Below are 23297 nucleotides of genomic sequence, written 5' to 3'. Positions count from 1 at the left end.
ATAAAATCTAGTTAGTAATAAGCCTGAGCCATAGGTCAAGCATCTGTAAGTAATATTAAGCCTTTTGAGTAGTTATTTGGGATCTGGGGGTAGGAGAGAAACCTCCGATTACAACTGAGGACTTGGCTTTCTTCAAGAAATCCCACTTGTCTATCAAAGCTCAGACATCCTTAGCCAGAATTGCACCATCCCTCCTCTGAGAGACACTGCACGTCATATGCTGGTCCTCTGTAACACTTGACACACACAGCTGTTTACACATTGCCATTCCAGCATAATGGAACACTTTATACAACTGTATTCATTACTTTTACAGTTAGACTAAAGTATTGCAATGACAAAAGCAGAGGCTGAAAGAAGCACTTGCTAAATTAACAGTCTGGCTTCAAATGGCTAATCTTTCTATTTGGCTGCAACACCAGTTGTACTAGGGCTGCAAAGACAATTTTTTTTTTGTTTTGTTTTGTTTTGTTTGTGCTGTCAGATGTGAAGGTCCTATCTAATGTGACAAACAAACGAGCACTGGAAATGAATTAGTGAAAATGAGGGATTGAATTCTGAACTCCCTAACACCAAAATTTTGTTTCTGACCATTTCCTATATTTATTCACATGAAAAAAAAAATACAATTTTATTACATCTAAATTTGAACTTATTATCTGAATTCTCTGAGAAATCAAGAAGGAACATTCACACAGAAACTATAACTGTTAACTCACAAACAAGTCTTTATCATTTATACATTTATATATTATTAGTGACTTATGCAAGTCATTAAACTGACTTTATTTCATTTACCTAGATCCCATCAATCTGTACATGAGGTAGATGATGTAGCATTTCATACGAATCCAGACTAAGGTTTTAAAAACTTAAGGAAAATTATCAAACTAATATAGCCTAAGGTGGGTTTTAGTCTTATGAAAAAAAAACAGTAACTTGACTTAAGAAGGTATGTTTGATACCACAGAAAACTGCACACACAAACTCAAGTATGGACAGGCAATTAATGAGCCCAAGAGATCCATCTGAGTAGGTACAGACACAAACTGCTGCATATGTATCAAACAGATATATGGGACTACATGCATGCATATGCATGGGCATATACACACTGTCTGTATGCTGTAATGGTTTTCATTATCTTATATATAGTTTTCAACTATTGCTAAAATCTAAATTATTTTACCTCGTCTAGTTGACTGACTAGGTTTCTCTTTTGTTGGGCTGGAGTTTTAATATTTTGAGAACACAGAACTTAATCCTTCAAAAACTGCTTCATACTTTTCCTGGTTTCCTACTATGGCGTCTTAAAAATTCTCACACTCACAATTTCATACAGTGTAGTTAAACTCATCACTCTTAGTGGTCATAAATCCTGATTCATATGTCAATACACCAGGAACACAGCAGTTACAAAGACTCTGAAACATTAATCTAATAAAATGCTGCAATAGACAATAATCTTAGCAATAAACATCAGCTATGTGCTGACTAGTTTTTATGTCAACTTGCCACAAATGAGAGTCATCTGAGAGGAGGGAACATCAACTGAGAAAATGCCTCCATAGAATAGATAGCTACTGACTATGGATGACTAGAAATGAGGAGAGGCAGACTCTGGAACAGTCAGTCCTAAATGGGATGTCTTCATCAAACCCAGGACTCAGGGAGCTCTGCGAGGAGACAAAGATTTTAAGAGCCAGAAGGGATGGCAGACACCAGTGAAATCATGGCTTCTAGACACAAGACTCATGGACACATGAACTCACAGAGCACACACAGGTTCAAGAAGGATAGGGTCTCAGTGCTAAGACAGGGAAATGAACAAGAGCACCCATCCCTAACCAACTGACACTGGCTTGCGAGGAAATAGTTTTCTCCAACAGAGTCCCACTAGGGATATTAACACCATTTAAGGGCAGGCCCCATGCCCAGCAGAAGATGGCCAATACAAAATGAACTCAAGCATATTTTTGTACATGTTTTGTCTCATATCACTTTGGGCATTTTTTATCTTACAGATCTCTTTCTTGTATGTTATGGTTTCTGATTTTTGTGAATTTTTTAGGGAGGGTGTTATGTATATGTATCTGTGTTATGTGTATGTATTTGTGATTTCTTTTTGTTAGGTTTTTTTTTTTGTTTTGTTTTTTAATTCTGGTTTGTTTGCCTGTTTATTTTTTCCAGAGAAAAAGAAAAAAGGTGTGGAATTTGGTAGGTGGAGAGGTGAGGAGTACTGGGAGGAACTGGAGAAGGAGAAATCATGATCAGTATACATTGTATGGAAGAAAAATTTTCAATGAAAAAGAGAAAAGATGGAACTATTCACAATCCTGTAGGACATTTTTTAAATTATTGATTGATGAGGGAGGGCCCAGCCTATTGTGGGTGGTGCCACTCCTGGTCTGGTGGCCCTGGGTGCTATAAGAAAGTAGGCTGAGCAAAGCATGGGGAGCAAACCAGTAAGCAGCTCCCTTCCATGGCCACTGCATGAGCTCCTGCCTCCAAGTTCCTGGTCTGAGTTCCTGACTTGCCTACCCGACTTGCCTTCCCTCAGTAGGCTGTGATTCAGGATTATAAGCAAAAATACACACTTTCCTCCCTAACTTGCTTTAGTCGTGGTCACTGGTCACAGCAGTAAAAACCCAAATACAAGCTATGAGCTAAAATAACCTCAATGATAGCTTACATATTTAAAGTATTAGTATCTTAATTATACTTCTGAAAAGTTGTTTTCATTATTTTTTCATTTAGATTCACAGTATTCTTTCAAAATAAAGGAAACTAGAGATTTAATAAAATTATTTATAGTTTTAAACAAAGGTCACTAATGCTAAATTAAGCTTAAAACTTAGAAATGAAGTTTTTATTTCTAAGCCTACATTTTTAGACAGTTCACCATCCCTAATCTATACTCCCTAATATATAAGCATGTAAGATTCAGATAGGAATCATGAAGTAGGACTGAAGTATTCGTCACAGACAGCAAAGCCATTCCTGCCACCACAGCACTTTACTTACTGTTGCATGCATCTTCTCTAATGTCTTCATTCACTCTCTGCTACCACAGCTGTCAGTAGCTGCTGGGAAATGCAACAGCTTCTGCTCCAAAGTTGTGTGTTCTGTGTTACTAAACATAATTAGTTCTCACTGACAAAATGGACTTCAGACTGTCCTTCTTAATCTAATAAGGTAAGCTTATACAACTTCATTCTAACAGCATTTCATATAATTTTAGAACGATCTAGTGTAACATATAAAGAAGTAGAACGGCAAAGATATAATCTCTTATGAGTTACACTCATTCATATCCACCTCCAACCTCATTATCAAATTAGCCAATGTACAGAAGGCTTCCCATTGTACATGAATGTATCTGGTTACCATAGCAACTAAATCAACAAAGAACTGTAGTGGCATGTGGTTCTGGATCATCCAGTATCAACTGACAGAATTCAAGAGTACGCTATTTCTAAATTTACTTTGTTCTAGTTAATTTGTATTTCTGATTTTGCAGTAGGCCAGTCTATTCATTCACACACACAGTATTAAGATACATGTAATGAAGCAGACAGTGTCTGTATACAAGGCATTTAGCAAAAATGCCTGGAAACCATCAACTATCCATGGTATAAGCTTTAAAATGGCTCCATAATTTTAACCCATTTGTAAAAGATGGAAACTTAGGGTAACAACTATTGCTAACAATTATATTTAAATTATTAAAAATAAAAGGTAGATGGGCTTTAAAGTGTTTTACTAAGATATAATCCATATACCATAACATTTGTCATATAAGATGAAGACATTCAGTAGTTTTTACAATACAGAGTCAGTAAATTACACCTAGAGCTGGGGACCCATGTATGCTGTGCAAGTGTGCTACAACCAAGCTACTTTCCCATTACCAAAGTAAATTTGAGAACATTTTCTTCTAACTCAGAACTTCTGTAGGTTTTCATGACTGGTTTTTTTCATTTAACATGCTTTCTAGGTCCACTTGGGTGTACTGAAGTACTGAAGTACTTTGTATTAGTTTGTGGCTGAATAATGCAAACATCGTGTTTATCTATTTGTCTGTTGGTGTACATTTGAAATACTTTCACCTCATGTTACAAATGATGCTGTTCAATTTTTCAACATGGACACATCAGACTATTTTATAAAGTGGACTTATCAGATCATAGTCCTACTAGTAAAACATCAAAGGTCCAACATTTGTTGTCATATACATCTATGTCCTATTCCTCATCTGAGGGGGCGTGTATTCCATTTTCTAGCATTAAGAATAAAGTGGTGAGAGTTTTGTAATATGTACCCTTTTAAGGTGGAAGAAGCTCCTCTATACTGCTTTCCAACTCAATGGATGTTCTGTTTTGTTTTCAACAGAAAAGGGGACCAACCGAGTTTACTCAAACTTCCACGCCTATCAATATGATCATGTGGCTCTTGTTCTTTTCTTTTCTATAGTACTAGTTGGAGACACCTCTTAGCTGTCCTGTACTCATCTTAGATGTTGTTAGACTGGATTTTTCTTTCTTTTCTTTTTTTTAATTGGAGGTTTTCGTGTTTTTTTTTTCCCTTTTGATTCATTTTATTTCCTTTACATCGTTGAAGATATTGGTCTAGTTTGTGTAGGACACAATTTGTTGACATGCAGTTGCTGTTTCTATAAGACCTTACATTCTTGGTTTCAATAATATAAGACTTACTGTGTTGTGAACCTAACCTGTTAAAAATTCAGTTATCTTTGCAAAGTACTTTAAGTTTGTTTAATTGGTTATCCTTTCTTTCAACTCTGTCAGCATTTTGGGTGTTTGGGGAATTCTATTGTTACATGCAGACTGGTCTTTTAAAAAATATTTATTTTAAAATTATGCACATACGTGTATGTCTATATGGGGGTATGTACATGTGAGTGCAGTTTCCCATGGAGGCCAGCAGTGGGTGTTAGATGTCCTGGAGTACAAGTTACAGGCAAAGTTGTTAAGCTGTAATGTGGGTGTTAGAAACCAAACTCAAGCCCTCTGAATGAGCAACACATACTCTTAACCACTGACCCATCTCTTCAACCCCCAAATTAGTCATTCTTTTTATAAAATTGATAATACCTTTAGTAACTTTTTTTTAACTTAAAGTCTATATATAGTTCAGTTAACAGAATGCCACTTCTGTTTTGGTTATAGTTTGCATATTATATGTTCCATCTTTTTAATCTCAGTGTTTAAATTACATATATATTCTAGCATGCAATCAGTAAAGAATGTTAAGATTCTTAGACAATCCAATGAACTGGAAATAAAAAGTTGATGGTTCTATTTTGTTTGGAACTGAAGAAGTACTGTGAACTCAGAACAACAAACCAGTGTTTAAGGAAGCATACAATCTTTCAATCTAGCTAAATGCTGGGCACTGGAGACTGGCAGAACCAGAGGATGCTCCAGCAAAGGTCTAGTACCTGTACCATCCAATGTCCCTGCAAACTGACTATATGGAAAAGAATCATTCTGGTGATAGAATTGCCATGGCATCCCTTGCTCTATACAAACTTGCACATATCACTGGTTTGGATCCCAGGGAAATCTTTTGGCTGGACCCTTTGTCAAATTCTTCCCAAGTTATGAATTTGCAGAAGTTAAATAGTAAGTGCTAATGCAGAATATTATTCTACTTAGTTCTTTCTGAGATAGGGTATTGTTATGCAGCCCAAGATGGCCTCAAACTCAGATACAATCCTCCTGCCCCAGTTTCCTAAGTGTTGGGAGTACAAATGTGCATCATGACCTGTGTTAAAAGGTGCTACTCTTTTACAAAGGAACCTTTGTTCACAATGTCCAGATGGTTGGTACAAACATAAAGCTAACCACATGGAGGACAGCAACTCCAGCAGGAGCCTCAGGCTCATGGTTCACAAATGATCTAACCGTTTTCTAGAGCTGCTGGCACTCGCTGCTGTCAGTGGCATCTTCCTGGCTCTTAAGCCAAAATAATTTTCTTTGAGGATTTTTCTCATTTCACTTATCTATTTTTGAAATTTTATTGACTGACTATTGGTTATTAGCTCAAATCTAAAAGTCAAAATATAACATTTAAAACCTTTATCAACTATCCTAAAATATATAATTTCATATCTTTGATTTTTTATTGTAAAACATTTAAAATGGAAAAGTAGCAAGTATTATATTCATTACTTTTAAGCATCAACCAGAATTTTAATATTGACTAGTGATACTCAGATATTCATTTGATAAGTGTAAGTTTAGAGGTCATGTGTATGTCTGTGTGTGAATTTGGAGTGTATCTTTTCATCCTTAATATATTTTACCTATATCCTTGTATATTTCTTTTGTTTTTATTGTTGCTGCTGTTTTGGTAGCTGATGTAGTCATTTTATCTCAACACTATACCCATACAGCATTCCCTAAGAATAAATTCATACAATAAAATACCAGTAAGTACTATTCAAGCAGGAATCCTCTACAAATCTATCCCTATTTCCCTAATATGGAGCATTTACACCAATTGCAATTATTCAGGCAAAAAATATTGGATGGTTTTGTGCATGTGCCCTAACACATAAGTATAAGATTTTCTAGGCACAGTAGTACACACCTTTTCCAGAACTTGGGAAGTGAAGGTAGGATCAGTACAACCTCTAGCTTCAGATAACTCCATCAAAACAGAGAGCCAGGAGTATATAAGAGATCCCACTGCATCATCAAAACAGAGAGCCAGGAGTATATAAGAGATCCACTGCTGCTGAAGACTTTTAATGTAAGGCTGGTTACTATTTACTTTCTTGTTAAGTTTTGTTTTGCTTTGTGGTTCTGGAGACCACACCCAGGGCATCATTGAGGTCTTAATTTGCATTTTCTTCCTTTAAAGTGTAATTCCAACCTCCCTTCTTTCCTCAAACCTTTAATTCATCCTATGACTCACTCCTGGAGGAGAGGTTTTTTTTTGTATACAGGCAAGTTGTGGTTCTACTCTCACTAAACATAAACTGCTCTCTGGGTACAAAAACGTGTTCATTAATGTGCCTATCAAGGTTACTAGCCAATTTAGTTAAAAGTTTCTGAGTTACATCGGTGAAAAACATTATTGAGAGTCTGCAACTAGTTCAAAGTTAAATATGGAGCCTTGGGACTGATGCTTACTGGCTAAGTATGTACCCTAAGAGGGAGGCATAAAAGATAAATGTTAATATCTTAGACTAAGAAAACTATTTTTTCTTTTTTGCCCCTTTTTTTATTTAAATGTTTTTTTCATTGTACATGCCAACCCCAGTTCCCCCTCCCTTCCCTCTCCTGCCCACTCACTCACCTTCAACCCACATATCCCCACATGCACTCCTCAGAAGAGATAAGGAAGGCCTCCCTTGCAAGTCAATAATACTAAGAAGAAACAAGCCCCTCCTGACTGTATCAAAGCTGAGCAAGGTATCCCACCATAAGGAAATGGCTCCAAAAAAGCAGCCCACCCTGGAACAGATCAAGCTACATAACTGTCACCCACATTTAGAGGGCCTTGTTCAGTGCATGTACCCCAGCTGTCAGTCCACAGCATGTGAGCTCCTACTAACTCAGGTCAACTGTCTCTGTGGTTTTCCCAATCATGATCTTGATCCCCCCTTGCTCATATGATCCCTCCTCCCTCTCTTCAACTGAACTCCAAGAGCTCAGCCCAATGCTTGGCTGTGGATCACTGCATCTGCTTCCATCAGTTACTGGACATAGGCTCTATGTTGACAATTAAGGCAGTCATTTAGCTGATTATAGGGGAAGGTCAGTCCCGGCATCCTCTCTACTATTGGTAGGAGTCTTAGCTGGGGGTCATCCTTGTGGGTTCCTGGGAATTTCCCTAGCACCAGGTTTCTCCCTAATCCTAGAGCATACTCTAGTGTTACCAAGTATTGAAGCAGTTTCTGCATTTAATCCAATGTGCTGATTTATAATTTTGTGGGATTAGGGACACCATTATTAAGAATTTTATCTTTATTTAGGATCCTTATACATTACCTAACAGTAGTAACCTTTGTATATGCTTCTGAAATTGATTTGTGTCAATTCCTAACAAAGCAGTAATATTTTAACATTTTCTTGACTACATTGTTATTCAACCTAACTATAAGTAAAATTTATTATCTACTAGAACAAGAATCAACATCATATTTTACACAGAGATAGTACTTAAATATGTATGCAGCTGATTTTTAGGGGGAGGAGCACAACTGAACCTCTTCTATAAAGTAAAGCTTTTAAGATATGGGTTTATAAAAATGTAATAACATTAGTAGATCTAGTCTGAACCATGTATGTGTTTAAGGTTTCTTACACATAAAAAGGTTAATTTTAAAAAGAAAAAGTTATTTCTGGGTATTGAACATTAGTCATCCTGAGTTCTCACATCTGATAATTTTTTTGTTTTTGTTTTTAAAGGTATTTTATTTTCCCATGAAGCACTCTTGAGGGTAGCATGGTGTAGATATGGAGAGAAATAAATCAGTGGAAAGTAGGGTCTGGGTTTATGGCTTAAATTCTAATTTCCCAGTTTCTAAGCAGACTTTAACAAAGAGCTATTTTAAGCTACAAAGAAAGAAGACATGTTTGGCTGCTGTGAAATCAGGATCTTTGTTAGGGTTCTGCAGCACAAATATGTGAGCTATTACTTTAATGTCTCAGTGATCTGAATCCTAAGGTTCAATAAACAGGTTCTGTTCCTAAAGTGCATAACTTAATTTATAGTTTTGTAAAATTAAGTCTGATCACATTCTAAAGTTCCAATTTCTGAATTTTGTTTAGTAGTAAATCTTATTTCTCATTTAATTACACATAATCTCCATGAAGATAAAATGCCACTCATCTCCAAAATGCAATGTTTAGGTTTCTTTAGGTGGTATAGAGAGAAAAGAAAGAAGCATCCAATTTGTCTTTACTGCTACTTTTGATTTCCTCTGCCCAAGAATAGCTGATCCTGGTGGAACAGGTGGTTTTGCACCATTCAAGACACACTTTCCTCTCCTCCCTATTCTCAGTATTGAAGACTAAGTCTTAAAGCCACAGTGGCCACTGGAGGGGTAGACTGGCAGAGCTCCATAGATATTTCATCCCCAAAGAATTACCATTATCGGACTCAGCAGGCAGTTCCCTGGAAACCACCATCACGGGACCAGTACCCTGTTGCTGCATATTTGCCTAAAATGGTGGCAGATGGTTGACACTGCAGTTCCCCATGGTGGTAACAGCTGGGAAAGCAAGAAGCCCATCAAAGTCCACGAAAAAAAAAAGAAAGGAAGGAAGGTAGAAAGGAAGGAAGGAAAAGTAAAGAAGGAAGGGAGGGAGGGAGGAAGAGAGGAAGGAAGGAAGGAAGGAAGGAAGGAAGGAAGGAAGGAAGGAAGGAAGAAAGAAAGAATGAAGAGCTTAGGAGCTAAGGAAGATGACGGCACAGGCAGCTTCAAGCAGCTCAAACACATTCAAACAGCCATAGGCCTGCTTTTTTGGGAGCTGTATCACTAATTACTAACATTTCCCCTACATGCATGACAAAATAAGTTCCTTCATTACAAATAATCACACACATTCCTATGGCTTTATAAACTACCTCTAATATTCTGGTAATTTTAGATCTCTGATTCCAGAGAGATCTTTCCTGAATCTAGCCTGTTAAGCTTATTTTTATGGCAATTAGAACCATGGTATGTGGCTAGAAACCTTACAGAGTCAGCTTGTTCCCTGCCTCTCCTTTCAGAAGCTATGTGACTTAATCTAGCAAGGTACAACTAAACACTGCTATAATTCATAGTTTCTGAAATGATGGAAATGTTCATGCTGTCTAAGACTCTGGAAAGAATGAAGGAAACAATGCACAGACAGAGCTAGGCTCAGCTAGACACATACAAGAACTTGAATGGTGGTTGCTTTCATTTTTATTAGCTCTGCTGATAATCCTCAAAGACCTGAAAAGCATTTGAAGTTTTCTCATACTCCTTTCCCTCACATCCTGTTGATACCTCTGTTCTCTCTAGGGAAAAGAACTCTTTGCCAAATGCATACTCCCTGTCCTAAAAGAAGATTATCCCAGCCCACTGGTGGCCAATGAAATGTGAATGAAGATCAGCATGGACTTGAATGTTACCAGCAACATCCTACAAGGATAGATCTCAAGGGAAGATAATGTGGGCAGAGCTGCAGTTAACCAATGATAGACATACAGGGTGAGCAATAAAACTTTTGACTTATTGTTTAAAGGGACATTTATAGCCATAATATTATCTTCTGGTGCTGAGACTTGCGTGTCTTAGTGAGTGTTCTTGACATCCCCATACACATATTCAAATGAAATGCCTGGGAGATTCTATCCTTTCAGTCTGTCCTAATCTGTTTTTTAATTCTACCTACTTAATACTTCCCAAATTATCACTAATTTGACCTTAACTCAAGTTCTCTTTATGTTCACTATTTCCCTTGTGTTATGACCCTTAAACATTTTCATCCACATGTAACAAACTGACTCTCAAAGAGGTAGCCATTCTCAGGGATGATAAAGGGCGTGGCCAGGAACAACTCTTATTATTCTAAATCAACCAGTCCCAACTTTACAGCCACAACCACCTTATCTAATACATAAACACCAAGCCCATATTTCCCCTTTTCTAAATCACGGGGGGGGGGGGCATAGTACCAAGCAACAAAGAAACACCCCTACTGCTCAAAGCCCATTGGCATTTTCACAACTAGCCAATCCAAATTGTCCTGCCTTGCCTTTCATGGACCCTTTTCCAGCAAAGCTCTCAGTCCAAGTTTCTTTGTTGTTCAAGCCCATGATGTTATCTAATGCCTGTCAGCCTTCTTTGGGAAATGCAAACCTTTCAGATAATGTTATCAGCATCTCTGTGTTCTCTTAGCCTCCAACATAAAGCAAAAGCCTGTGGACACACATCAGAGGGGACAGTTACAAAAAAACAATAAAAGAGACTAACTAACTAGAGACGATTATGCTTAGACTTTCCGTAGGACTTGGTGAGTAGCTCTGCTTCTAGTGGTAGTACTGGGGGTCAAATCCAGGGCCTATTGCAGGCTAAGCATACACTGTAACACTAGACTACATGACAGCCCAACCTGAGATTACACCAACATCTATGAATATTCAGTCCATTCCACTCAGAAGAAAAATGCACAGAAGCCACGAAGATAAACTTAAATTACAAAATTTGAACTACATGAGAAACCAATATACACTGTCTCTAATGGTGGCAATATGAACAGAGCTAAGTACTCTACTTGTCAAGTTCTCATTCCCTGAAACTGAGCAAATGTGGAGTTTCCGACACCCTTAGTCATTCCTACATGCTTTACTTCCTCTGCCACTGGGATTATCTCAGATCAAACCAAAAACCACACCCTTTGGAAGACAGTCTGGAAGCTTCCTACAAAACTAAACATTGCTTTTTAAGGTGACCAGTCATTCTCTTACTACGCACACCATTAGCTAAAGCTGAGATTCACCCTGAACTCTGCACCAGAATGTTAAATATACACATAAGTGTCTACAACTCAAAGGAATGGCAGGAGTTTTCAAAAGAAGACTAGACAAATGATCTGGTCTACAACCCAATGGTCATTGCACAATAACAAAACAGAAAAGGGCAATTAAACCATGAGGAGAAACTATCCAGAGCATTTTGTGAAGTCAGAGTAACTACTGGAAAAGCTACACTGTGGATTCAATTACGTGGCATTCCAGGAAAGATAAAAGTATATTAGACAGCAAGAAAACCAGTAGCTGACAATCCTCAGGAACAGTGAAGGAGAGATGGGACTTCTTGGAGTCGGGAAGCTACTCCGTATATGGTAATTAAAGTATATTGTGTACACATGTCAAACTAACAGAACTATAGAGCGTGAACACTAACAATGTCATTCACCAAATAACGTGTAAGGTAGTGGCCCATTAGATTATATTATTATCTAGTGATATTGTCTGGGTTGTACTTTATATGTTAATATTTAACACTCGTGTTAATAGAAGGAACCACTGAGGAGGTGTTATATTAGAACTCTCCATACAGTCCCTCAATTTTTCTTACAAGCCTAAAACTGCATACATAAATAAATAAACCCCTCAACAAAGAAAGTTCTTTTTGGAGCAAATAGAGACTTACAGAAAACCACAACAGAGAACAAGGATCATGTGGTACCCAGTCCCAACTGATACCTTCAACACAACTCCTGAACCTAAGACTTGGGGATCAATACAGAAGAGGGGGCAGGATTTTAAGAGCCAGACGCACAGGAAAGTTATTATGAGAGTGTGTCTCCTAGAAATGCCAGAAAGGCTACGCCCAACAAGTCTAGTCAACATGGCTGCCTAAAAGAGACCTGAGCAATGACAACACCAATGGACATGACAAGGAAGAGGAGCTGGGTGGTGGTGCATGCCTTTAATCCCAGCACTCCAAAGCCAGAGGCAGGTGGATCTCTGTGAGTTCGAGACCAGTCAGGTCTACAGAATGAGTTCCTGAATATAGAGAAACTCTGTCTGGGGGCGGGGAGGAGTCACTTGAGAGCTGTCACCCTAGCTAAAGAACTATGGGCAAGAACTGGGGGATGCTTTGAGTAGGAGAAGTCTTCCCCAGGAAGAGTTCCCCAATCAGTATCCAACATCAAATAGTCAGCCCTGAGATCACAGACATACAGGTAACATGATACTGAATGGGCAGTGTGTATGTGTGTGTGTGTGTATGTATGTATGTATGTAGGTATGTGCGCGTGGGGCACATAGGATGGTTGGGAGGAAAGGGAGGGAGGAAATGATATAACTAGATTACAATTTCAAATGAATAAAATTATTATTAAAAAACCAAAAATCTATTACTAACTGCTGGGTGATGGTGCCCACCTTTAATTCCAGCACTTGGGAGGGAAAGCTCTGTGTAGACACCCTGGTCTACACAGTACATTCCAGGCCACTCAGAGCTACACAGTAAGAGCCTGTGTCAAAAAAAAAAAAAAAAAAAAAGTCTACTGGTAAGAAGGCAAAACCAAAGCACACTCAGCTGTGACAATCAAAATAGAAGATGCCATCACTGCTTTTCCAAAAGCAGCACTAGATGTCAGAAGAGTCCTTCTGCTGCAGTCCATAAGCCACACCCACTATAGCTAATATGACACAGTAGTAGATACAAGGAGTGAATAAAAGTCAAGTATTCTTGAGGGGATAGGTAATCTTAATAGCCAATATAAGAAAGTTAATTTGATCCCAAGAGAGACAAGGGAAAAGCACTTTACCGAGAGAGTCTAGGCAACAGATGAAAGTATCTGTTGCTGTGGAATTCCCACACCATTCCAGCACACATTTTCCTGTCTTCAGCGGTGTACAGTTTGCTGCTTTTCCCAGGTACCAAATGATGCTTACTTGCAGGTAAGCTCTGCCTTGGCTTATTAGTCAGTTCTTGAACCAATGTTAAGAGCATCCCCTGCCGCCTGAAGGTGGTGGGGCAGAGGCAAGCAGATCTCTGTCATTTCAAGACCAACCTGGTCTACAAAGACAGTTTCAGGAAGGCCAGAACTGTTACACAGGGAAACCTTGTCTCAAATAAATAAACTAATTAAATTAAATAAAAACAAAACAAGAACACCCACTGTCAAGTTTATTGCCTGCCTATCTCCAATTATCATCTGCTATATAATTTTCTAAAGACATCTTTTAATTTTATGTGTATAGGTGTTTTCTCTGTGTGTATGCCTGGTGTTCCCAGAAGCAAGAACTGGAACTGAAGTTAAAGACAATTGTAAGCTACCATGTGGCATGGTAGGATATGAACCTGGGTCCTCTGCAAGAAAAACAAGTGCTCTTACCCACTGAGCTGTTTCTGACTTCTGTGTGGTTTATATATATTCTACCACAGCTAATGAACAACTACACCACATTTCCACTATAGTGTGTACTATTCTTGATAGCCATTTATACAACTATTGCTACTTCATAGCCTCGATGCCCTAAGATGATTTTTTTACCAATGGTATCTCATTTTTGAGAGAAGAGAAACAAGGCATAGAACACTGTGGTGATGTTGCAGCCTGGTACTGTGTCTTACCCTCAGCAGAATACACAGCTAAAGCAAAGGGCAGTGTACTGTGATTAACTGATTAACAGAATCATACTGAAGTCAGTCACTGGCCTCAGGCAACAAATGTTAACAGAAATCTGACAGAGACTCATAAAAGTACATGAGTATCTTCCATATCTGTGACTACTGGGGAGAAAAACTTAAGAGGCTTCCATCTGACCCTGAAAAGAAAGTTAGTTAGCAAAAGAAGGTATATGAAAACATGTGAAAATAGAAATCATGTTTGCACAGGACAAAAAAAAAAAAATCTAGAGCTCAAGTCTATTACTACTGGTTATTCAATAGCAAAGAAAGTAGACCCTTAGCTATAAGAAAACAATGATTATAAGACATGAAGGAACATACATTTCCATGCCCTTACCTGTTGTGTTCCATCCGCACTTACAATGGGGGCAGACAGAAGAGAGATGTCACTACTTAAAATCTGAGCTGTGTCTAGCAATGGCGGGTGTTCTGCCATTATCAATAAGGCATTGATACACTGGATAGCCCTCCAACTCTGCAAAACAAAAAGATATGGCAAATGATGTATACGGTCAGAGAATACACACTGAAATACACTCAGGAATTGCATCACTAACAGACATACTGCCCAAGGAAATCCAAAAAGACCTTCAGACTTTTTTCCAATCATCTAAGAAAATGTATTCCTTACAAATAAATCAAGGTAACTATTGGTACACTATATATACTAATCCTAGTGCTAATACCAGAACCTCTACTTAAATTCATGACTGTCTTTCCACCCTTCCATCCCAGATAGTGGTTATTTAATTTAGCCATCACTATTTAATCTATATCCTATGATAGACATCAAACTGCAATGGCTGAATGAGGCAACTCTACCTCTGACATTTTTCTCTGAGCAGAGAAGGTAATTAATTACACAGACCCAATCTCCCTATCATCCTGTTTGCCTTGAGGCACTACACAAAAAGAATTACAATTTTTCACTGATCCTCATGCAAAGTAAAATCGTTTTACAAAAAAGAAGAACTTGTTCAGGATTAGAGAAAGAACCGTCACGTTTTAAACTCTTCTGTTATTCTCACCTGCTTTCACTATTCTTTTGTAAGTGAGAACTACTTTACAGTAAAATGAATCTTTCTGGTCATGGAAGGATGCTTGCATACATTTAGAAACCTTTAAAGGTAGAAACACCAGCACTCATATTGCAAGGTGGGATGGCAGAGGATTAGTCTACACAGATGATCTGATGATAAACACCAGCAATCTGAGCAAACTAAGCACAGTCACTTGTCACTCAGTCTAGGCTGAGCTGTAAAATACACATTTTTAAATGCTTGCAGCATTCATCCATTTCAATACTACAAAGCAAGACATTCAGCTCCCATAGATGAAACTCACATTTTTTTAATTGTAAAAGTTGAATCTTCCAAGAAACTCTTACAGAATTTGAATCAACAATTTTCTGTATTAGAAACTGCTCTGAGACTTTACAAACTGCATTCAACACAGGCACTTAATGATGATTTTATACTGAAAACCCTAAAAGGGAACCTCTTATATCATGAGCTTTCTTATGAAAAAGCACGCCACTTGAACAGTGTTCATACTACATACACACAGAAGAACTAACTAACTAACTTCTGGTATAATGTGCACTCATAAGTTACATAAACATAGATAAAACCCAACATTTTTAATCACACCAAACCACTTCTCTGTGGGATTTACAAAGATTGATAAGGCAGCAAAGAGTCACTATTATTTGACTCTTGAAAGTCTTATAATTGTAATCTATAAGAGTAAAAGCATTTCCAGGAAGTAAACTTACAAAGAGATTCTGGAAGTACTTCATTTTTGTTCCTCCCTTCCTCTTTTTCTTCCTGCACCTCCCTCCCCCCTTCTCCTTTCCTGCACCTCCCTCCCCCCTTCTCCTTTCCTGCACCTCCCTCTCTCCTTCTTTCCTGCACCTCCCTCTCCCCCTTTCTCCTTTCCTGCACCTCCCTCCCCCCTTCTTTCCTGCACCTCCCTCTCCCCTTCTCCTTTCCTGCACCTCCCTCCCCCCTTCTCCTTTCCTGCACCTCCCTCCCCCCTTCTCCTTTCCTGCACCTCCCTCCCCCCTTCTCCTTTCCTGCACCTCCCTCCCCCCTTCTCCTTTCCTGCACCTCCCTCTCTCCTTCTCCTTTCCTGCACCTCCCTCCCCCTTCTTTCCTGCACCTCCCTCTCCCCCCTTCTCCTTTCCTGCACCTCCCTCCCCCTTCTCCTTTCCTGCACCTCCCTCCCCCCTTCTCCTTTCCTGCACCTCCCTCCCCCCTTCTCCTTTCCTGCACCTCCCTCCCCCCTTCTCCTTTCCTGCACCTCCCTCCCCCCTTCTCCTTATCACTCTGCAATGAACTTTTACTTCATTAACAGAGGGACTCTTTCAGTGTCATGCAGGTTAGACTTCAACCCTCCTCTGTGTGGTACCCTGGATACCTGGGGCCACAAGTATATGCCGTCTTCCTCCTCTTCTTCACTGCACTCATTTTTCTTTATCCTTTCCTTTTCTCGTGTGTGTGTGTGTGTGTGTGTGTGTGTGTGTGTGTGTTTTATATGAGTTGGGTATGTACATGCCATGGCACAGTATGGAAATGAGAGGTCAACCTTTGGTTGCTGGTTCTAGTCTTTCCACCTCGTCTGACATAGGGTGTCGTAGCTGTTCATCACTGCATCTACCAGGCCAGTTAGCTATGAGCTTCCAGGTATTCTTCTGTCTCTACCTCCCATCTCCCTGCAGAGTGCTAGGATTACAGATGCACACTGCTGCATCTGGGATTTGAACTCAGATCCTCACACTTTTACTCACTAAGCCATCTCTTAAGCTCTCTTTTCTGATGTTTTGGTGTGTATGTGTGTGTGTGTGTATGTTGTTGTGTGTTGCTGTTGTTGCTGCTGCTGCTGCTTTGGTATGGTTTTTCAAGACAGGGTTTCTTTGGGTAACAGTCCTGGCTGTGGGTCATTAATTTTCTTCTAATTAGAGAATTGACACTATGAACACTCAATTAGTTTTGAAAACTAAGCATGTTTTTGTAACACCTGGTACTTTTCCTAATCATTTGCTAATCCTAGTGAGTACAGTCTCTCCTGTGGCCTCACATCTTTTTACTGCTTTTGTGATATCTGGTACTTTCATAATCATTTGCTAATACTAGTGAGTACAGTCTCTCCTGTGGGTTCATAAATGTTTATCTCTCTACTCAGTTTGTATAATCCCTGCAAGGATCTTCCCTAGTGCTTACTTAGTAGCCATAAATTCCTTTTACCGAGGAAACTTTTTCTTTCCTCTTCAATTATTAAGAATACCCTGCTAGGTAGAGTACATCTGGTTGGCAGCTATTGCCTTTCAAAGTCTTGTTCTTTATGCTCATGGCTTTAGAGCCTCTGTTGAAAGGTCCACTCTTAAGTTTTCTTTCTGTTGCTGTAATGAAACATTGACAGAAAGCAACTTAAACTCAACAGAAACTTCAACATAGGCTTGCTTGCTATTCCATGTTGCATTACCTCTAACCAGGACACTCACTTATAGCCAAGGTAATACACATGCATTATGAGGAAATACTGCTTGCTGGCTCATTTGCTTGCTTATTCTCAGCATAATTAGTTTCCTTATATACAGCCTAGTCTACCTGCCTAGGGAATAACACCATCCACAGTGGGCTGGACTATCCTATGTCAACTACCAAATGAAGAAAATCCCCAAGACAGGCACACAGACCGATCTGATCTAAAGAATCACTCTACTGAGACTCTCCTCAGGTGAATTCTAGGTTGTATCAAGTTGCCAATTAAAACTAACAGGGACATCCACCGTTATCTTCATGGATTTGCCTCTCTTTATCTGTGTTTAGTGTTTCTCTCTGACAGGTCTCAATATTCTCTGTTCTGTATACTTAGTGTTTTATGCATAGTATGATGTGGCAGATTGTTTTTTAACCCTATTCACTTGCTTTTCTAAATGCCTCCTTTGATAGCAACCTCTTTCGAAGAAAAAAAAAAAACTGGAACTTTGTCTGCTATGATTTTCTTGAATACACCATCTCTGCCTTTTGCTGGTTTTTCTTGTCCTATAACCATGATTTATAAATAATGGCTTTTAATAGTGTCCCATAGATCTCACATGTTGTTCATACTTTCAATTTATGTTGTTTTTGTCATTGAGTATTCTAACTCATTTAGCTTATCATCAAGCTCTGACATTATATCCCATTTAATTCATCACTGGGAAGACTTCCACTGAATATGTTATCTCATGTACTGAGATTTTAGTTTCCATATTTCAACTTTTTTTTTTTTTTTTTACTATTTCCACCTCTACTTAATTCCTCTTTTCATGTTCTGAATTTAGTTCCTTATTTCACCCAGCTGTTTGTGTTCACTTTGAATATGACAAGAAGTTTATTCATATCCTCTTGGATTGCATTCAACATTCTTATAATTATTCTTTTGAATACTTTGTTGGAATTTTCTTCTAATTCACTCTCACTGAAGTCAATTACTATGGAATTAGTAATTTTAAGCAGTCATGTTGCTTTGACTTTTCATAATTCTTGTATTTCTATTGTGGTGACTTGTCTGAGAATAGGTTGGTTAGAATTTTTTCAATGTTATCTTTTAGTAAGGATTTACAATGTTCAAATGGGACTAGATTTTAATAGGGTTGAGATTTTATTTTCCCCATAATGATGCCAAATTTTGGCACCTTTTTTGATGCAGTTACAGAATAACTATGCACAAAAGAAAAAAAGACATTTAAATTAGATAGAATGAAGTACAATGATCTGTGTTAATAGATAATGTGTTATCTGCAGAAAATGTATTTCACAAAAGCTAATAAAAATTACCAAACTTCCAGGATATAGATTCAATGTAGAAAAATGAGTTGTTATTATGCCTATGCTGTGTGATATCTTGTTTGTACAAATAAAGCATTTCTAAAGATCAGAGGGTGGAGCTTGCCACTAGCTAAGACAAATAGGAAGTGAGATGACTGGGTGGAGAAAGGTTTATAGGTGGGAGGAAGCAGGAACTCGCTCTCTTTTCAGCTGGGAAGTTGTGGCTGTGGCTTGCTCCTTTATTTCTGATCTTTCAGCTTTTACCCCTGTATCAGACTCCTGGCATTTATTAAGACCTATAGCACTGGTGTTACACTATGCACTGACAATGACTAATCTGAGAAAGAAATCAAGAAAATTCAATATGAAGATTCCAATCTCCAGAAGTGTATATAAAGCTAGAAGGGTGACAGCCCACATCTGTAGCCCCAGCACTCTTATGTCAAGATGGGAGGCAGAGACAGGAATCACCTGAGATCTCTTAGGTCAGACGGCCTAGAATATGAAGCTCAACCCAACTGCAGAAACAAGGCATTCCCCACATGACTCCTGAGCTATTCTCTGAGCTCTACACACACACACACACACACACACACACACACACACGCACACGCACACGCACGCACACACACATTAAATAAATACTTAAAGAAACTTAGCCAAGAAGGTAAGACTTCACTTTGAAACGACAATCTACCATTGGAAAGGGGAAAGATACAAATAAGGAGAAAATACCCTATGTTCATTTATTTAAAGATTTATTTTTGAAGATCTCCAAACTCTTCAAATGATCTGCAGATTCACTGAAACAGCAATTTTTAAGGATGTAGAAAATTTGAACCTAAAATTCATATAGCATTTCAAAGGACTGTAAACAGCCAAAACAATTTTGAAGGAGAACAGAGATGCAGGACCTACGTCCCCCCGTTCTCTTAACATATTAAAAAGCCATGAAATGATAACACATATGGTACTGGTATAAAGAAACAGATCAATAAACTATAGACCTAGGAAATATTCTATCATATGACTAAACAATCTCCCATGAGTGCTAAAACACAAGATGGGAAAGGACAATCTCTTCAATAAATAATGTCAGGATAACTAAGATATCTACACACAAAGAATGAATTTGAACTCATAACACATACAAAACTTAATTCATAGTAGGCCCAAGATTTAAATACAAGATCAAAGCTATAAAATTTCTAAACAAAAAAGAAGCAAGTTTGTTTCATGATACTGGGTTTCTTGGACATGTTATACATATATGACAAAAGCATAAAACAGACATGGCAGTACATCAACCATAAATGTTCACACATCAGAGGACTCAATACACAAAAAGAGAACACTCAAAACCATTTAAAAACTTCAAACTGTCAGAGTGAAGCCACTATAACAAAACTCAACACACTGGGGAGCTTAGAGACACTGCTCACAGTTTTGGAGGCTAGACAGGTACTGTGCTAGCTACCTGGCTCTTCTAGTACCTGCTCCCTCTTTCAGACAGCTATCTTCTGTGTTCTCTCTATGAGAGTGAGGAAGCTATTGAGTCTCCTCCTCTAGGAAGAACATTAATTTCATCGAGGAGCTCCACCTTTATGACCTCATCTTAAGTCTCATTATCTTCCCAAAGCCTTGCCTCCTGACATCATCACACTAGGGTTAAAGCATTCAAATAAGAATTTTAGAAATATACATTCAAAACTTAACTGTCATTACCTCTTCCCTACATTCATGTCTTTTTCACTCCATCCCAATGGTCCCAAAAGTCTAACTCTGTTCTAGTATTAATTCTAAAAATCCAAAGTGTCACATCAACATCAACTACACTCATTGGGAGAAACTCATGATTTACCCCAAGGCAATTCTTATCCTCTGAACTTGTGAACCCATTTAAACTGTGTGCTTACAAAATACAATGGTGGGATACACATGGGATAGATGCCCTGCCCCTAAAGCAAAACAGAAGTCTAAAACCAAGCAGTACAAACGTCATTAGCTCTAAAGTCTTGAGCACAATTACCTTTGGTTTAATGCTCTGCTTTCCTGACCTACTAGGATCACTCACCCACACACCCTGACAAGGTGGACCATCCCTTCTAACTAGAGAGGCCTGACCTATGCAGCTGGCAGGGCCCTGAAAATTAGAAAACCTAGGCAGTCCTTGGGTTTAGCCTAGGGCAGAAGCCACAGCATGACCAACTTTGACCGGCCACCCCTGTGTCCTTTTTCCCTTGTCTTGGAGCTGGCACATGCTCAAGCTTCTTCCATTCTGTCCTTTTGTGGTTCCTCTAGCTCTGTGGCTACACTCTGCTGATCTAAGCCCGTATCTATTTATGTTCATGGTGAGATGGCTTATCAGTCTGCTGTGATAGCCACTCTACTTTCCAAATGGTCAAGCAGCCACACTTTGAGTACTCTTTTTCCAAGCATGTAGTTTCTAGTGTGACAATATAGACAATACAGTCAAAATGTTCAAATCTTTTAAGTTCTGACCTCAATAGTTCTTTTCGTCAAGCATCTCCTCAATTCTTCTGACTATGAGCAACCAGGGAGAGCCATTCCTTCCCCATTTACCTAGAAATCTAAGTAAATACCCAACTGTATTTGTGAAAAATATTTTTTATAAAATACCAAACCACAGGTGGCACACACCTTTAATCCCAGCACTGGGGAGGCAGAGGCAGGCAGATAGATCTCTGTGAGTTCGAGGCCAGCCTGGTATACTGAGCCATTTCCAGGACAGGCTCCAAAGCTACAGAGAAACCCTGTTTCAAAAAACAAACAAACAAACAAAAAATTATCAAAGCACAAATACAATTCATCCAAGTATGTTGCCCTTTCATAACATCTTCTCCATTGCCCAATAACATTCCTCATTTTCACCCAAGATCTCATCAGAATGACCTTTACCAACCACATTTCTATGAAAATTCTACCAAGGGTTGTGTGTCCTTTAAAAAGATGGGCATTTTCTCTTTCTCCTCTTTCATGAATTCTTACTAGAATTACCCAGAGCAGTACTTCCAACTTTTCTAGTCCCTACTGTGTATAACATTCGATAGTCACTTCCTTATTTCTAGGTATTTGCTACAGCAATACCACATTTCTTGGTACCAATTACTGTCTTACTCTGCAGCTACTATTACAAAATACCACTGTCTAGGAGGCTCAAAAACAGACATTATTTCAAACAGTCCAGAAGTCTAAAAACTCCCAAAACCATATGACCATGATGACCAAGTCCTTCAGGACAATCTGAAGACTAAATCTCAGACTACAACTCATGTGAGTTGACCCTCTGCAAGTGTTCTTACCCAGTATCTGTCCAGCCCCAATTACACTGTCAATTTTGACCCAGAAACTTTTGCCACTGAACATGTTCAATCTTTCCTTATTACAGAGCCATAAATGCTTCAATGACTATTAATTCATCACCAGTGTTATCTCTGGTCACTGTCAAGCAATGGATTCTTCTTCTAAGTGTGACTGAAATTTTCTGCTTCTTTGCAGTCCTAGTAATTTTGATTAGCAGTTCTGGGTGACTTTTCCCCTGGGGAAATGTGAACAACTGCCAGGCAGGGAAATGCTACCATACAAATCTAGCCTGGTGAATTCATGAGTTCAGTTGGAAGAGTGAGGAGTTAGTTATAGGAACATGCATGATTCAAAGGCAGCTACATTACCAAAGTGCTGCCCCAGCATAAGTGCTAATTTACAACTGCTGCTCCCTGCAGCTCCCCAGCACCCATGCCACTTGCAGGCAGCTCTGCTAGTTTAGTCCACGAGTCTCCTCTTCCTACCTAGTAACTGTTACTGATTAGATAACCTTGTGAATCGCTGTCAGTTTCAGGAACCTCCTGAGAGTTAGAGCTCTTCCTCTAAGCCTTGGAAGTTTTGTTTGCTTTCTACGTCTTAGTGAGCGCCTCCAGGATTAAAGTTTGGATTTGGAGGACATTGCTATCCAACAGTCATGTATAAATTTTAACTTGATGGCTGCTAGATATTATATGGTTTCACAATTCTTAAGCTTTGTCTTGAAATGTAGTTAAGTGGCTAAGAGTTAATTTGACCTTTCTGGGTCTTGCTTATAAGGTCCACATTTACTTTCAGTCTAGAGGTAATTCTCTGTCCTCGGAGGCAAGCCCCACCAAACCCCCAGTAGCTTACTGCCTTTTGAATGACGAAGTTCTCTTCTCTGGGCAGTTGCTTTTCCTGGCCCAGCATGAGCTTAGATACTATTCGATAAGATCATTTTAGATGTCTTCTTTCTAGGCAAATGCAAATGTGCTCGTTAATTACTCTTCTGTCTGTGAGTAACC

General features: G+C 38.8%; 1 protein-coding gene across 4 annotated transcripts in view; it reads right to left on the bottom strand.

The window, feature by feature from the left end:
* The window catches only part of Fndc3a (fibronectin type III domain containing 3A), a 136070-nt gene that overhangs the window by 99866 nt on the left and 12907 nt on the right, over positions 1-23297 (bottom strand). For 3 of the 4 annotated variants that reach the window (XM_051195402.1, XM_051195400.1, XM_051195401.1), the window contains exon 2: positions 14493-14630. In XM_051195402.1, the coding sequence (XP_051051359.1) occupies positions 14493-14591 (99 nt within the window). In that variant the 5' untranslated portion in view covers positions 14592-14630. Of the gene's footprint in view, positions 1-3024; positions 3133-14492; positions 14631-23297 lie in introns of those variants that run through there. The other variant, XM_051195403.1, reaches the window with a different exon arrangement.

The sequence above is a fragment of the Phodopus roborovskii genome, unplaced genomic scaffold (genome assembly GCF_943737965.1).
Source record: "Phodopus roborovskii unplaced genomic scaffold, PHOROB, whole genome shotgun sequence".
Lineage (NCBI taxonomy): Eukaryota > Metazoa > Chordata > Mammalia > Rodentia > Cricetidae > Phodopus > Phodopus roborovskii.
The sequence above is the reverse complement of the archived record's forward strand: the minus strand, read 5'-3'. Positions and strand labels throughout refer to the sequence as shown.